Source organism: Centrocercus urophasianus, unplaced genomic scaffold (genome assembly GCF_019232065.1).
Source record: "Centrocercus urophasianus isolate 14NV4802_14NV808 unplaced genomic scaffold, USGS_Curo_1.0 seq_9, whole genome shotgun sequence".
NCBI lineage: Eukaryota > Metazoa > Chordata > Aves > Galliformes > Phasianidae > Centrocercus > Centrocercus urophasianus.
The window spans coordinates 32,090,792-32,109,206 of NW_024885532.1; the positions used below are offsets into that span (position 1 = coordinate 32,090,792).

At 38.4% G+C, this 18,415-nt stretch overlaps 1 protein-coding gene across 8 annotated transcripts in view; it reads right to left on the bottom strand.

Annotated features, from left to right (window-relative positions):
* Positions 1-1,713: 1,713 nt before the first annotated feature.
* SGCG (sarcoglycan gamma) overlaps positions 1,714-18,415 on the bottom strand; it is a 119,540-nt gene continuing 102,838 nt past the window's right edge. For all 8 annotated transcript variants that reach the window (XM_042839276.1, XM_042839273.1, XM_042839278.1 and 5 more), the window contains 2 exons: positions 6,544-6,667; positions 1,714-5,899 (listed from right to left, as the gene is read on the bottom strand). In XM_042839276.1, the coding sequence (XP_042695210.1) occupies positions 5,726-5,899; positions 6,544-6,667 (298 nt within the window). In that variant the 3' untranslated portion in view covers positions 1,714-5,725. The remainder of the gene's footprint in view (positions 5,900-6,543; positions 6,668-18,415) is intronic.

The following is an 18,415-nucleotide window of genomic DNA, read 5'->3' on the forward strand; positions in this document are numbered from 1 at the left end:
CAAGAAAAGCTGAATAGCGGGAAAATTATTTTACTGATGGTTTGATGCCATCTGTAAGTTTCAACAAAATTTTCATATGGATCCAGAAAGATGTGGAAGAGAGGATGACTGAATTGGAAGTTTCCAATTTCATTTGCTTTACTCATTGTGACAGCTAGTCTAAATAAAAGGGCCTTATGGAAACCCTAATGTGATACAAGTGGGTCTCTTCAGAGCATTTTAAAAGGCAAAACAACAACAACAAAAATTATGCTTCCTTTGAGTTCTACTGGGGAACATTGAGAAATGTGCAATAACATACCTAAGGTTGGCTTGGATGCCTTGAGTAGTATTGTGTGGTGATTCTTAGTAAGGATAGAATTAAATGTTAGCAGATATGTACATTACTCTAAGAGTAATGCTTCCTGCTTATTTTGATGGAAACCACAACAGATACAAAGAACACAAAAACACCATTTCATAGAGCAAATTCTCAAATACAAAACACTATTTTTCAACATAATCACCACCACGAGCTGTGCTTTTTGCTAGTGATGAACAAGAGCCTGCATGCTGCACTTGTGAAAACCTGTACCAGTGGCAGTGACCTGCTGTCACCACTGCTGAAATGGCACACATGCAACCTCACTGTGCTCACATCCACTACTTGGTCTCCATAAATGTTCACCAAGCATCAATGAATGTCAGTGGGTGACGTTTCTAGGTGGAGCAACGTCAATGACACACCTTCGCTTCATCAGAACTTCCATGTCAGATGCCATTCTGACAGACCGTCCCTCTGCTGCCATCTGTCACACAGCAACAAATGCAATGGAATATTGGTGGGAAGGTTCAACCTGTACTGCTACACCACCAATATCCGCCTCTGATGTTGGGGGCCAACATGATACAACGAGCCATTACTTTAATGACTTTAGTATTTAAAGGGTGCTATAAGAAGGAAGCACAGACCCTTTAGCAGGGTCTTTTGTGGCAGGACAAGGGGAAATGGTTTCCAACTAAAGGAGGGGAGGTTTAGACTGGATATAAGACAAATTTTTTTACACTAAGGGTGGTGAGGCACTGGCACAGGCTGCCCAGAGAGGTGGTGGATGCCCCGTCCCAAGAGACACCCTGACATAGCGGTAGGTGTCTCTGTTCATTGCAGGGGAGTTGTAATAGAAGATCTTCAATAGTCCCTTCTAACTCAAAACAATTTTCTGATTCTATGACTTTTGGAACAGCCTGTGTAGGTTTCACCAAAAATATATTCTACAAGTAATTCTGCAGGTTACACAAATTCACATGAGCCAAAAGCTATTTTCAGCCAAGTGTACATCCACATGCACCTTGTGGGCTTTTGAAAGCAGCTATAGTAGTCCTGTACTACAGGATTACAGTTTTGAGGTATAGGAAGGGTACCTCGCTACAGGAAACCAACTGAACTGTCAATCAGAGCTTAAATCCAAGCAACTTTGGTGGTAGATTCTTGACACATATGTTGCTATATATCTTTGTGTGAAAGTTTCAGAAGTTTCTTCTCAGCAGCATTAGCACCTGTTTGAAAAAGGATTTTACACTTGCATCAGTGACAAGAAAAATACTTTTTAATAAAGAAAACAGATTTTTGAATATTAGTGTTCAAATCGTTATCAAGATAAAACTGCAGTGTTGCTTTGAAAAGTAGGATTTATTTAAGAAATATTAATATATTGTCTGCATTCAGTTGGTACTTGAGTTGCTTTAAGTGATATTTTAATGAAATAAATTGTAATTGTTACATTTAAAGTAAAAAAGGGCAGTGCCAACTTTAAGATTCCGTATTACTGAATACTTTGAGGATGGCTGGATTGCTACTTTGGCACACTGTCAAAAGTAATAGTTTAAACTTGACAGCCAAAGTGGATGTTTTCATTTCAGGAAGATATTTTTGTGACTGAGTTGTTATTTTTTACCAAACCTGTTTGCCTTTCTTTGCTTTGCTTTCAAGGTGTTTTAATTCAGTAGAACTGGCATAGTATTTTGCTTACTTTTACCACTTACAGATGAAGACAAAGAAACTTCAGGTTAGGCTCAGTGAAGCCTCACTGTAAAGCATAGCCTAAATGCTAGGAAGTTGTGGTCAAGAGTCACTATTCCTATTTTCAAATAGTACATTTCACATTCTTGGAGTCTTGAGAAGATAACGGTGTTTCAAAAATGATAGCATCCATTTAAGGTGAGTTTCATCTAAACACAAAAGGAGAAGCAGATTTTTCAAAATGTATAAAGTTTATTCAAGAACTCAGTTTTCAGTTTAATGTCGCCATTTCCTTTTGCATAAAGCTTTATAAAAAGATAGACAAATGTAAATAATAAAGAACTGAAATGGAAACAAAGAGGGCTGGGTCTGGACAATTATCGGTAAGTATTCACTATCATTTGACCTTTTCAATTTTCCAACATGCAGTAATCTCAACCAGCTACAAGAACCTTCATAATTCTTTTTTTCCGGGGGGAGGAAGGAAGGGGGAGGTAAGTATGGAACAATACAGTTCACGATACGATGCTGAGTGGTATTTTTTTTTTTCTTCATTTGTTCAACGCTTTTGAAAATAAATCAGAGAACTGCCTAATCTTGATTTCCTGTGCTGTAATTTTCTGTTATTTACTGCAGTTTGATTCAGGTACATACAGTAATCTTGAAGTATTTAAAACTGATAGTAAGTTGTCCATATGGAGATGTGACAAATGATGATTTAGTGATGTATGAATGATACTGACTTAACAATTCAGATGATACTGTCAACCGATTACACTGCCATAGTTAGCATAAGCTTAATTTCTTCACTAACTGGAATTAAAAGAAAAAAAACCAAAATGTTCTTCAGTGACAAAAAAATTGTTATCCATGCTTAAAAAAAACCAGTAGTTTTTCTGCTTACAATTTAAAAATTGCTGTTACGTTTTCAATGTCCATTTTGCAGCTCAACAAAAAGAAGAATGAAGTCTAAAATAATGGAGAGAAACAAACATGATTTGGATAATCACCCAGCTCAGGACACAGCAGATCTCTGCGCTACTCAGAATTCACCTCTGGACTTAGGCAAGTCAAAAAGTCACAGAAAGGCATACACAGAAATACTTCAATGTTTAACTGAGGTGTCATAATGCTCATGAGTGCTATTTAGCCAGGGAATGGCATGCCAGTTTTCCTGGGTGTACACCACAGCTTTGTAAGTGTTAACTTAGCAACTTCAATGGACAAAGTTGCAACAGAAATTGCTTCCAAACACCCAGCATTTTAGGCATTAGGTTGCTGTTGTGAAACATGGAAAGGCTGGATTCAGTCCCTTATTCTGCATTAACTGGCAATTCATGTTTGAAGACTTGCCCACAAAGCAGAAGCTTAAAATGAATAACTCAAATTGCTATGTTTTCATGGGCAGCAGAATATGTAGATTGTGAACAACACATTTAATTTCAGTCTCTGGCTAAAATTTAGAGATTAAGACTGGTAGATCAGTAGTTTGGTACCACACAGAAATGGATATATGGTCCTTACTTTAAGAATCATAGGTATGGAGAAAACTCGGATGTCTGAAACCAGATGGTGACTGAACTCTCTGAGGACTTTAGTCTCTGTTTCACTGTTGGGCTATTTACAGATATTACAGTCCTCCAATTTTTTTTCTAGCAGTGGATTGCTGTCCTTTACTTATACAGATTTTCCATTCAACAGATAAACAAAGGCTACCCTTAATTTGGTCTGAAAGAACTTGTATGTGGAGCTGTAACCACTTAAACTGACTTTAAAGAAATGCCAAAGACATGTTTCTGTTAAAGCCTATTTCAGTTGAGGATTTAGTTGCATTATTCAGTAGCAGAGAAATATTTCCCTCTTTAGAGACAAGAGCCCTGGGCTCAATCCTGGAGACAGATCCCTGAGCCTGGGCAAAAGGAATTTCAGACATGGAAGCTGTGTGTGGCTTCTTGCTTTGCCCTTAGGCATGATGTTAGCAGTCAGAGCACTCTCCACAGAATATGGGAGACCTTAATTCAATTGCCTTCTTGGCTTGAAGGGACCCAAAATTTCAGCTCTCATGTCTCCTATCTTTTACCATTGAAGCTCTCCTAGTTTGCATGAATTGCTGAGGATTCCACCCTGCTAATGAAAGGTAATTTTAGCATTGTACACTGCCATCATTGGACAAATGATAAAGGCAGCCCTTGAGGCAGGGACTACCCAAAGTTTTACTAGGAATGGATACTGTTAACTGGGGGCTTTTTTTTTCAACTCAGTCTTTTCTAGGTTCTAGGATCTGAGATCAGCATTGATTTCTCCAACTCTCCAGAAGAGCCGAAGCACCAAGTGTAAAAAATGGCACAGTTGTGGTCATTCTTTTGTTCTGATTCTCTAGCCTTAAAAGATGAAGCTTCTTTTCTGTGAAGGATGGGTATTATGTGGTTTAATAATTATTATGGTTTAAAATATTTCTGTAAATAGACTCCAAGGCACTATGTGATAGCAGCTCCTACTTGGGAGAATATTAAGTGTATACAAAAAAGCATCAATGGCATTGAAATACCATGAGATTATTAAATACAAATTCTGCTATCTGGAGGTGTGCAAACAATTTATTAGTGTTCAGTGCAACACTGTACAGGGGAATGAGTCTGCAGTCTTGTTTATCTGCAAGGTCAATAAATGGTTTCTCGGCTCTGGTGAGCATTTACTTGACAGCTAAAGTCCTAATATAAAAAAAAGAATAAAGAGTAGTTTTACTCTCCCCATTTGTGGTGGAGTCCCACTCTGACAGCATCAGAGATATCAGTCAACAGCTGCAGATGGAAATGGAATAGTCCTCATAACTGAATCCCATGGGCTGCAAAAGGATTTTTTTCCCCCACCGCCCAAACGATTCCCTGCAGCAGACAACCTGGAGCCACATTAAGAATTATTTCTGTCAAGCTGGCAATTTGCCTTGTTGAATTAGCATGTGCTAAAATTAAAAAGGAGTTTTAAAATGAGTGTGATGGTACAGGCAGTACAACTATTGCTATTATAAAATATACTGACATACTTCAGTGAGAAACTTTGAAGATACGGGAAGGTAAATAACTCCTGGAACTTTTGCACTGGTTAGTGAATCTTAGTGATAAGCAAATCAGCATGTATGCTGCCAAATTAAAATAGAAAGCTATCAACAAATTAACACCCTTTACACAAGACTTATACAAATAGCACATCTTTCATATTTTGTGTTATTGCAAGAACAAAATTGCATAGACCTTTTGTTGGCACTGCCTGAATTCCCCCAAATAATGCTTTGTCTTATCAAATAGTTCAAGTAGTTCACTCAATTTAATGTAACCCACTAATGCAGTAAGTATTTACATGTAGTGAGAGAAAAAACCCACAGAGCTCAAAAATATTAGCAATTACATAAACATCCGACTGAATAATAGTTCAGCAAGAAAACACTCCTTTTATTATTCCTTATGCTGTCTGTCAGGCTGTTTTGAAAGTGTGACTGCCAGAATGTATCGTCAGGGTCAAGCTACTCCTCTGAAGTTGAAATGCCAATTGTGCTCTTCTTCCCCCATCACCCTGAAATCCAGAGTTGTAGACACAGGTTTGTTTCTTCAGTAGCAGGTTTTTTTTTGTTTGTTTTTAAAATGCTGAAAATTCCACTTTCAGTCGATGATCTTTAGCATTAATACAAAACTGGGAATTGCGAGGGCGTGCGCTGCCTGTTGTGGTGCCTCATTGGCAGACCCGGCTGTACTCCTGGCATGTGGAGCCCAAGCCAGCCACCGACAAGTAAAGTTTTCCATCTGGGCAAACGCAGATTTCATACAGTCCCTGGGACACCCCGGGTCCTCCTCTTGTACCCTCGGGCAGCTTAGGCAGTCTCACTGTTTCTGCATCGAGCAAAAGCTGCATGGGAGCAAGCAGGACAAACGAGTTTGTTAAAGATAAGGATGCACTAAAGCGTGCCATAAAAAGAAACTGATTTGCTGAGCCAGTTCCATGGTATCATAGAACCATCTGAGTTGGAAGGGACCCTTAAAGGCCATCTAGTCCAATACCCTGCTATGAACAGGGACACCTACAGCTATGTCAGGTGCTCAGAGCCCCACCCAGCCTGACCTTGAGTGTCTCCAGGGATGTGGCATCCACCACCTGTCTGGGCAACCTGTGCCAGTGCCTCACCACCCTTATTGTAAACAACTTTGAGGAATATACTTGAATACCTTCTGCAGAGCCTTGTACCTTGTTCAGTGGGACTGGGGCTCTGCTCTGGCCGAGAACCTCTTGGATTGCTACATCCAGGCACTATGGAGCAGCTGAGTGCAAGTAGGATCTTATTAAAAGAAATTTCTCTAATTTAATACAATACTATGCCAATTGATAGTATTATTTAATCTCAACCATAAGTAAATATCTCCTCATTGGCAACATTAATTTTAATATCCTCTCTCCCAACACCTCAGAAACTTAATTAGCAGAACTTGAGAAAAGATTTGAAGTTATCCATTATTGCTAACCACAGCTGCAGAAACAGAAGGGCTTGCACTCACCACACCATCACTGCTGTGCAGTTTGATGTCCATCTGGGAAAGAGCTTCAATATTCCCTGCTTGTGCTTTGATGTTAATGCCTCTCGGAGCATCCATGCTCAGAGACCGAGTTGGTGACTCCAGCCTGAAAGCAGAAGGAAATCCAAAATAGTGCATTCTCATACATCCCTTTAGCTTGAGAAGTAAGTAAGCTTTGAGCAAGCACCTCACAGATCTCATTCAGAGTCACAATGAAGATGCAGCTGCTTTCTTCTTCAGGCAGACTTCAAAAAGTAGATGATTTAAAAATACTGAAGTGTACCAAACGAAAAACATAACTGAATTCATAACGCAGATGTAAGTCAGTATTTCAGACCTCGCTTCAGATTGTTTCAGAATCATTAATTTATTAAAACTCAAACTCATTTTTACATTGAATTTGTTTTCTTTTGTGAATATAGAAAACAGTATAATTAGTGCAGCCTTTAATCAATGAGAGCTTTGACACTGCTGCCGGTCACTGATTTCACTCCTTCTGTACGTGTTACTTAACTAGATGACACCTGAAACTTAAAAAACAACAGCTTAGCTTGAAATAAGAATTACACACTGTAGAAGTTGTACCCCTCGGTGCCAGCAGATGGCAGGAAAGCACCGTGTGAGCTCAGCCCTCACCTTGGCAGGGCGGCTGTGAAGGATCAGCGACAGCTGCTTGCCAAATAGCTAAGGCCTTGTTTCTTCAGAATCCTGATGTCATTTCCACAGTAGGTAGCAGGGATAAGAATAATTATTGAAAATCATCACGAGGAAAGAAAAAGCCCAAGCTCAGCAATGAGCTGGTGACGTTGAGTGTTACGGGAATACTGTGGTGGCCCGAGTTTCCTTTACACCTCTATTATCCTTTCTGTTCATTCCTTGCACAAATACAGAGTAAGAGGAGCTGGGATGTCACAATACCTCCATTGTGATTTGTGTACAAGAGTATGAGCACAGGTCTGTTCTGCATTAGAACTGTTACACAACTAGTTATGTCTATTAAGATTTGTCTTTGTGATTTAGCAAATTTTCCATGACTTCTTGCTCTAGATCCTTACATTTATACGTTTGTGATAAGGGAACTTGGTGCATATTTTTCTGCACTGTACAATTGACTCTGTATTTTCAATATTTAAAATTTAATACATTTTCATAAATTAATGTCAAGGTAGTTGTGTACAAGAAATGTTTTCTCAGTTCCTGCATAATGCAACTATTTTCTTAGCTTGTTTTAGAAAAAAGCTCTAAACACTGACATTTCTTATGTTTTTTTGTAAAGAATTTCACCTACATAAATAATCTATAGATAGGCATGCATTTTTCTATTTAAGCTCTGTTACATATTAGAAGGAGGTGGATTGGGATAGATTTTTGAAGAGCTTATCAGATCAGGAAAAGCAATCAAGTGTCAGAGAAATAGATTGGCCTGCTATCAAACATAACGCTGGCAAGAAGCCTCCAGACTACAGAAGCAGTTATGGATTTATGACTTACACATCATTTAAATTACATAGCAGGCTTACATGTGGCATGTTAATCACAATCCCAAATGTCTGCTGCTTATATGGGACTTATTTCTAACTGTCTAATTAAGAAAGTCATTGGAGCTTCTTGGCAATGGAAGCTACAGTGCAACTCGAACAGCAAGGAGGAGGCTCAGGGGGATATTATCACTCTCTACAACTGCCTGAAAGGAGGTTGTGATGAGGTGGAGGTCAGTCTCTTCTCCCCAATAACAGTGATAGGAATGGCCTTAAGTTGCACCAGAGGACATTCAGGTTGAATGTTAGGAATGATTTCTTCTCAGAGTGGTGAGGCAGTGGCACAGGCTGCCTGGGGAGGTGGTGGAGTCACCATCCCTGGAGATGTTCAAGGAAAAGGGAGATGTCACTCTGAGTGAGTGACTGAGCTGACTTTGAATATCCCTTCGCAATGAAGGGCACAAGACTTCATCAGCCCTTAGACCTCAACTTAAAGTCACTTAAAATGGTTAGTTGGTCACAGCCTTGAGGTTCAGTGGTGCACAGGATCAGACTTCTGCTGTGAGCTTCAGGGTCTGGGGAGTGCAGCAGTGTAGGAACACACATCGTCTTGGAAAGAGATGCTTCAATATGTAAATATGTGAATAGAGCACTGGTAGTGTTTCAAATGGCCATTAATAAGGCAAAATGGACTTATTATTAGTAACCTTAAAACTGTTGGCAGTTGCTCTGCACTGTGTATAGTTTGGGTCAGTCAGGAAGCAGATACATAACTGTATACAGATAATGGCTGATAATAAAATGTCAAGATTCTTCTCCTAGAAAATAAAAGGAAGAAGAGTGTAGAGAAGGTTGAGCAAGAGGCAGATGCGCATCCCTCAACTTTCTTGGCAAAACAGAAATTCACCTTGTTTGAAAATGTGAGAAGATGCATAAAGACTTGCAGGGCAGATGGAAGTCCTAGAGTTTGTGGTCCATTGGTAGTGTTTGAATTCATGTGGCAAAATGATGAGGGAATGTATTTTTATCAATCACTTCATACTTTTTACTATTACCTTTTTATCACAGGCATATAAATCACATTTAACAGAATGGAGTGAGGATCTTTTTCATCTAGAGGAATTAATCTGTGTAATGCGCTGCTCTAAATGAGACATCTGTCACGTCTGTGTCTCTTTTGGGATGACAGAATCAGGATTTAGGAGTAGCTGCTGGGAGCCACAGTAGCCGTCACAGGTACATTAGCACCCGGTGCAATGCAGGAGCAATTGATTGGGACCATACAATATTTGATGCCAAGGACCTGACACACACTGTATGTGTTCTGGGATGTGCCCTGGACTTGCTGTAGCCTGGCTCTGTAGTCTGAAATCCCAGAAGAATGGCTTTCAGGCTGATTTCTAAAAACCATCCTGTCCATTTGCTCCAATGAGTTCCATGATGAGGACCAAGATGTAAGGATTGTGGGCAGCTGGAAGATTTCCCTCAGAACTATCTTCCTAATTTGAGTTGAAATCCTCATGTAGATTTCGGTTTGAAGTGTGAAACAATGGGAAAAAAAGGGAGATCTTTTAATTATTAAGAAACTAACATCTCTAGGGTCAAAAAAGTAACCTACAGAGGATTCTGTGGGCTTAGTTGGCAATGGTTCTCTGCACGTGTCTGCGTTCAGCTTTGCTCTCTTATTAGTCTGAAGGCAGTCTAATTCATCAGCATTGCAGCCAGACTGTATCCAGAGCATACACTAATTACACAGGAAAAAGAAACTGTTCATATTTTTAATGGAATTTTAAACCTTTTCTCTTTATTGAGGAAGCAGGATTTCCATTGACATGAGCTGGGGGAAAATATTTTCTAAACTGTATCTGAAAGGTGGATAGCAAGCAGCACACACACACACTAATGCCTGATGCCAAGTTCCAGCCCATTTTCACTTATCCCCTAGCAATGTGATGTTTCAAGATCAGGCACGTGAAGAAGGCAATAAGAATGTAGGAAGAGTATGACTGCCCACAGCTATGGATCTTGGTGTCCTGCCCCGTGGCTTTTGGTTGTCTGCCAGTAGGTGCAAAGGCAAAGAAGGACAAGACAGCAGGATTGAGCTCTCAGTCTCAGTGTATGCCTCATTTCTGTCTTGTTTTGTTTTGTAGAATTATTTTTGTTGGAATCCCTCCTAAAATTTCATCTATGTGCAAACAGGAAAGATGACTTTCACAGCATCTTCCAAAAATTGCATATATAGTAAGGACATCCAACAAAAAACAGTTAGCTCTTACTGAATGTCAAAAAATACAAAATATTAATGACTCATTAAATCTTCCCTGATCATTTTCCACACAGTAATGGAATCACAGTAGTTATTCTGTCAGGCCTTGGCACAAAATTCTGATTTGACATAACTACTGTAAATCTTTCAAATGTGGACTGACTTTTTTTTTCCCCAAATACTCCTCACATCACATATATTTGAATTTCTTCATTTAAAGGTGGAACGATTGCTTCCTACCTGAATGATGCTGTATTCCATATTGTTCCATTCACTTCGATGCTCAAAGTCTTAGTGTCACTGATTTAAACTAAATGAACTGTAATGAACAAAATTTGACTGAAAAACAGCATTCATTTTCTCCAGTCAAACCCATTACTTGGTCAGTGGTTATATTATATCACCCCAATTTTTGTAACTTAGTTCAAAGAACCCATTTTCCAAGAGTTATTGCTGCTGGGAGTCGTCTGCATTAGCACACACATTTGTTTCAGTCAGACTAATGTCAGTATCTACAGGTCCCTCATACTATATCCCAAGTTAGTCTGTCATTTACACCGCAGTAAAATGTAATGAAATGTAATGAAAGATCAGTATGAAAATATAATTACAATTATTTAAAATAAAAAAAAAGAATTTTTGCGTTTTTTTTTTCTTTTTTCTTCCAGCTTCTTCCAAGTACACCTGGTTGTTTCATTTCACACTAATTCACAGGAAACATTAAGAATGCACAAAATGCAGCTTAATAGTAGGAAAACGTTTCCAACTCTAGAATGCCAAAGCTAATTCTCCTCCATAAGAACATTACTGTGCACGTCATAAAAAATGGAATCACCAGTACCTTGGGAAAATATAGAAAGGATGACTGATAATATGAGCAGAAAAGGAATAGGATACAACTGGATTCCAAGCAAGATACTATGAAGGTGCCTGTTTAGAGTTGTGCATTACACAGGAAATGTGTTAGTGAAAAAATTGGCTGGAGGGAATGAGCTGTACATAAATCAATTTTTTCTAGTAATTATGAAACTTTTTTTTTTTTTTAACTTCAAAATCATGGAAAAAATTGTTCTAATTTGTTTTTAAGAGTTTATTTTTAAGAGTTCCTCTTTTCTCAAGTCTCTTCTGCTAACTGATTAAGTACAATAATGAAAACATCGTTTTGGGAGGTCCTACCATTTTATCTGCATCTACTTGGGAAAATCTCAGAACATACCAGGCTTTGCTGGCAGTTTGTAGCATCTCTAACCTGCAGAACATAAACGCAAACACACACTGTAATGCACTGAAACATCTCACATACTTTAGTTAGAGCAGGGCTACCCTGTAGTAATTACACAAGGATATAGTATGTTCTGCTCTGTCCAGAAGCTTTCTTCCTTAGGATGGCAACTTTATTATTACTTACACACACACAAACACACACACAGATATTAAGAGTCCAAATGTGTGAAACATGAGCAGTTTTTGGATAATATTACTCAAGATAAGCTGTTAATAGTATAACACAGGACCTTTGTGTGGCACATGTAAAATTGCTGCAGGAGTATCACTTAAAATTTGTTCAAGTTGTTGAAAATAAAACCATCAGGTATTTATCTAAAATCAACAAGGTGTGAAAGTATGGTTACTAAGCTTAAAAATAGCCTGTTAAAGAAAAAGCAAAAACAAAAAACCCCCACAACTCTCTATGTTTTCTCACCAGGTTAGAAAGAAAAGGTACTTCTTTTAGGTAAATATGATGATGTCATAACTTTCCCCAAAAGACAAAGTTCTATCATGGTCAGGGCATCCCAGCTAATTTTTACATCAGAAAGGCTCAGTACCTTGTTGCTATTATCAAACAAGAGTCAGTAATTGGCAGCATTTACTAGTCCTAATTACAAGGCTATGTAAAAATGATTAATAATTTCAATGAGTTCCAGGAATATAGGGGTTACTAGTGGAAAAAGCTTCACTCTGGGATTTGAACATAGCCCAGGATGGCGTGTGGTCTTGTTACATCATTGTTTCTCATGATGAATTTTCACTTCTTCAGAAGTTAACCAGACACAGCACAGTTGGTTAAGTGCGTGATACCTCTTGACAAATGCAGCTGCCTCTAGTAACAAGGACAGGCCTTCCCTTCTGCATCCTTCAAAATAAATAGAGAGAAATCGGCACTTTAGAGTTTAATTCATCAGATCTATTTATGTGTCTCTCTTGGGATAAAATGTGTAATTCCCTAATAGTACTTGTTGCTTTCCACAAGGGGGTGATGAGATCCGGTGTCTGAAGATGCACTCAAGATGTAAGAATGAGTTGAGATCAATTCAACCTGAACTATCTATCCAAGCAGTTGTAAACCACTGGAGCCATAATCCAGGAATATTAGCCCCCTTGAGAAAAGAATTTATGTGGGTTGTTCATATGTAAACCTACTGATACAAAACTATCAGAGAGCATCCAAAGGAGGGCTAAAGAGATGGGGAAGATCTGAAGGGGAAGGGGTGTGAGGAGAAGCTGAGGACCCTTGTTTGCTCAGCCCAGAGCAGAGCAGGCTGAGTGGAGGTGGCTGCAGCTGGAGTTGCAGCATGGTGGCTGCAGCTGGAGTTGAACTCTGTGGTCCTTGTGGGTCCCTTCCAACCTGGCGTATCCTGTGATGAGAACCCTTCCCACTTCAGTGAATGAACCGTGAACGAGTCTTTCTGCTTGCAGAGAGGGGAGAATTTTAAATCTGGATGAGCACCTGTGACGCATCTCTTTATACTGGGCAAACAGGTTCTTTATGTTTGGATTCTGTTGTGCGAATGCAGCTTGAATATATAAATTGAATGGTAACCAGAAGCATGTACTGAACAAACTGCATCACACAAATGAGGTATTCACTTAGGATCATCCAAAGTGTTGACCAGATGCAGGTTTTTTTGTTGTTGTTTTTTAAATCTGTTCCATACATAGAGGAAGTGTGGTCACTTTTCAAATAAATACCTGTATTATATTGATTTTTAGTTTATGTTGCTTTATGCTAAAAATTATCAAGGATAAAGGGCAGATCCCTGAGATGCTCCATTCCTTTTGGATGGCATTTTAAAATGTTGCGATTATTCGCTGTTCTTTAAGATGTCAGCTGGTATCTGGTCAGTTTCTCAGCATATTTTCCATTCCTTTAAGCTAAGTGAAATTTTCCTTATGTTTTTATTTCTTGAAGTAGTCTACATTCCAAATTTATAATCTAAATCTGAAAGGAAAGGTGACAGATGATTCCAGCAAAGTTCAATATGAGATTCTGGATTCAAGGGAATTGTGAAGCATAAGCACAGCAGGCACCAACACTGCTTACAGCTTAGAGAGGATTTTTGTACACAATTAGAATTACGAAGCCAGAATTGAATAACAGATGTTTCCAGTTCCTAAGGATTTGGTTAACAGAACTTATTTTATGTAAACAATATGAAAGAAATATTCCAGGTTTTGGAAAACGTGCGCTTACAGATTTTCTTTAAAAGGGGATAAAACATTGCCAAGTTTTAATAATACTTTTAAAGCCTATAAAAGCAAGATTTTTATATTTAAATGTTTAAAACAATATTTTTAACCTACTCAAGAACGTAGGAGGTGTGATTATTACAGTGTGGTTATTTCTTTATTAGTGCTCCATCCATCTTACATTCTGAGATGCGTTATTCCTATTTGTCCACTGTCAGTCAATCCAGAGATATAGAAGGAATGAGAACTACAGATCAGAACTGAGATATGATTAAAGTAGAAGCTTCTCTCAAGACGGACAGTTATGATAAAGAGTGGTAAGCAGGGCTAATTCAAAGAAGGTTTTCAGGACAACCTCAATTTTATGACTCTCTAGGTAATTAAAGATGACCAAGACCTCAGTGAACATGATTGAATCTGACACACCACAGAGGTTTCCAGCATGATCTTTCTCACATAACTATAACGACTTTAACTTATTCTAAAATTTTACTTTGATATAATAAGACTATTTGTATCACTGTTGTAAAAATCTGGTTAGTATTTTCATAAAATTGTCTTCCAGGATGAAATGTGCCATGCCTTTCACTTTATATACTTCAGCTAATGTATTCTTTGCTATCTAGAATAGAAAGATTTCCACTCACTTGAATTCTTCACTATGTGCTGTTCATAATGTCCACGAGTTCTTCTTAAGTGAAGAGGTCTTTGCTGATAAACTGGTCATGCCCTTTCTCTCTTCTAATTCATTAGCACAGTGACAGAATGTGCCACACTCTTCATCTTCCTCACCACAAAGCCCTTGGGATAGGGGAAAGAACCTGAGTAGTGACTGTGCACATGCACATTGTATCATGGAGATCCACTGTTGTGGAAATGCTCCCCTTTCTTCTTTTACATTTGCCACAGGCACTTACTTATGGTGGAAGACTCCTGCTTCATGATTCCCCCAGCTCCCTTGTGTTGGCAGTTATGTAAGTGAAAAATAAGATAAGGCACTCCACCCAGTTCAGTGTTACATCTAAGACCAGTGACAGCACGATCACAGACTTAGAAATTAAGCTCCAGGTGGGCATCTGCAAGGCATCAATAACTGTGACAATTATAATGAAGTTTCTGAGGTAGCTTGTGCTCAGGTGTTCTGTAATCACTGATGGCAAGTTCCCTTTTAGCAATCTTACACAATCATCTGACATCATCAGGTATGCAGTTCCACAGAGCAGGGATAGCTATGCCTTTGGTCTTCGCACTACTGACATAAGCAGTCAGAACATGCAAATGGCCTTGTTTCCTAAAGCAGCAGAAGCCATTCCTATGGATTTAAACATGTTAAGTGAAATCTCTGACAAGCTGAGGCCTCAGGAAGAACATCAACCACTTCACTGGCACAAGTGAAAGTCTGTTAAAACAGCAGGTAGAAACCTGGCATCTGTTCCCAGGTAAATCTTCTCTAGCAAAAGTTTACTAACACTGGTGTGTGGATCTCCTCTATTCCTTTTACTGAGGTATCACTGAAGAGTTTCAGAGGGGTTCCCAATGGTCATCCAAGGATTCTCCCACCCCAGGAGGGAAGCATCTTCTGTGAGAGCAGGAGAGAGTCCCTTTGCAGACTCAGCATTAACGGACTATGATCTGATGAGCAGAGGTAAGTCAATCTCCTATAGTCGGATGGTTCATTTGTCCTTCATCAATTTATTTTGTAAGATTTCAAAAAGCTCTTAAATCAATCAGTTGTGGGTGAAATGATGAGTGACCCAGTTTTATCTGTGTGTATTTCGAATGGAGGCTCAAACTGTTCCTGCTAGCAACGGATGGCTCTCATGAAGTGCTGAATTTAAACAGAAGTGTGTTCAAAGTGAAGCAAGACCTCTCAGCAATCAAGACCAAACCCTCAGCCTGGAATCAGCAGATGACTTAGTGCAGAAGAACAGGCCTGGGGAGCTTTCAGCAGAAAAGCAGCAAGGACCCTATTCTGCTGCCAGCTCTGATATGTTATGCTACTACAAGCTAATCAAATTATGAGATCTAATAAAAAAACAGAATCAGAAGAACAGTGAGAGAAGCATGAATAACCTCATTAGGAAAGAGAGCACACTGAATAGACCACTCCCACGAGCATCAAATTGAGAGCATTCTGCCTGCTATAAAACTCACCAAAAGGAATTTGAGATAACAACTATGTTGAGGTGAATGGTTAATGGCTGTGTTCTCTGGGTTGATTACTGTATGTGTATTACTGCATCTGTATTGTTTGTAGTCCATGCATATGTATGCATGTAGCTCCAAAAGCTATGCTTCCTATTTGTTATGCTGACCCACAACATCAGAAACAGATGCTGGTGGTACAGCAGTGGAGGCTGAACATTCCCACCAATATTCTCTTACACTGTGTGGCCGTGTGACAGATGGCAGCAGAGGGGCGATCTAACAGAATGGCATCTGTCATGGAAGTGACTACAAGGCAAAGGTGTGTCAATGAATTCCTTCATATATACAAAATGTCACTCACTGAAATTCGTCAGTGCTTGCTGAATGTTTACAGAGACCAAAAAGGGAATGTGAGCACAGTGAGATGGTGGATAGTGCATTTCAGCAGTGATGACAGTGGTGTGAAAGACAAATTATGTTTTAGGGAGCTATGGAGAGATTTGGGAGCATGGCATGCTTGCTCATTGGTGGTGAAAATGCATAGCTAATAGTGGTGGCTATGCTGAAAAATAGAGTTTTTCAGCTGAGAATTTGCTCTATCAAGTGGTGTTATTGTGCTCTTTGTAGCTTTTGTAGCTTCCATGGAAATAAGTAGAAGACATTACTTTTGGAGCAACTTACATACATGCTTACTGGAAATATGTGCTCACAAATAACACAGTAAAGACGGAGTAATTAAATACTGGGGAAAGGTCACATTGACAGATGAAAACTTCAGGGTATGTGGAAAAGGGTGAATGCTTTGAAGTACATTTCCTTGAGTTCCAAGTTTGAACAGTATGTTGATATTTCTCCTGAAGGGAACACAGCTCAACAGATCACTCTTTTACTTGAAGAAAAATCAGTATGTGGGCTCTCTTTTCCCAATTATTAACTTTTTAATAACACACTAGGGACATATGACTAACATATTCAAGTAGACATAAAGTACAAATCTAAGATGGTACAAATGCAATGCCTGAAAAATAAGAAAAAATCAAACATGACCCAAACTGGCTTATAAAGAAAGGTCTCTGAAATACTGACAAAGTTTATGAGAAATGATATGAAGAACTATTGAAATTAAGAAAAAAAAAAAAAAAAAAAAAGCACTGTAAATTGTAAACTCAATCCCAAGATGTTTCAAGAGCATGGGTCCAAAAAATAGCTTGTAAACCATGATGCAGAAAAGATATTTCACCTGGAAAATTATTTTCACTGCAAGATTCACATTTTCAAGAAAAGTCAATGTTTAAAAGATCAGATACAAAGTGCTACCCAGGTCTATGCTAATGAAGTATTTTATAATATCTGAGTCAGAAGTGTTTCTGAAAAGGCAATAAATATGATGTCCTGTACAATCCCATCTTTTAAACTAGTCTTGTCATAGATTTGAGTTCATCAACTGAATGAAAACATAATCTTTTATGCTACCAAAAGAAGTATTTGACAGTGTTTTCAGCTAATGTGAATACAAGATAATATATGAATGTAAAAGGATAACTAGTAAAATAATGCCAGGGCTCATAAAATTATATTGGAATAGAAACATCTCACTAATCAAGGAGCAGAGATGCTTTACAAATACTGACTCATAATTGTAGATTCACTTTCCCATTATGTAATTCACTCTCTTCTGATTGATTGGGCTTTTGATTTGCATAATGAATGCAAATAAAATCTCTGTTCTTCAATTAGTCAAATGCTACTTTTAGTCAATTAGCATGTGAGCATTAGTATTACAAATATGATTAAGCAATTATTTTGTGAACATTTTTACCCTGATTGGCTTTTATACCTCTCCTTTTAGATTTTCCTCCTAGATCTTCCTAACAAAACCCCACAGAGTCAGTTTACACTTTTCTGTCTATCTGCTTTACCCGTAGCAAATGTATCCTTTGAGTGCAAAAGGAAACATGTTACGAATGATGAAAAGACAAAAGTAAATCTTTGTAGAGTCAAAGAGAAGCAGAAGCCATCAGAATAGTAGAACTATTGGCTGCCACAAGACATAAGTTAAAATTAAAAGGGATGTACTGATCATATTTTATTTGAATACAGATGTGAAGGTTTAGTGGCAACCAACCAGTACAGCAACTTGCCTTAACTAAATACTGAGAAGCATCTATATAAGTGAGCTGTCAAACTGTCAGTATTCTACAACATGAATATCAAAAGCTAATAAATAAATGTTTTGGTGCTTTTTAAGCTTTGAACAGAGGTACTTCATCAAAATATGAAGCAACACTTTTTAAATTATTCATTTCTTTATTTTATTATGAATATCACTATAATATATTTGTTTTAAATGAGGCCATTTCCCTAGGAAATACTGAAATGTTCTCAGAAGATTTCAGCTCATAAGCTGTTAAATACAGCCATATTCTAATAACATTATATATACATTTATAACCATGCTCTGACAAAAGCTGACTCTCACTCTCTGGAACAGTGA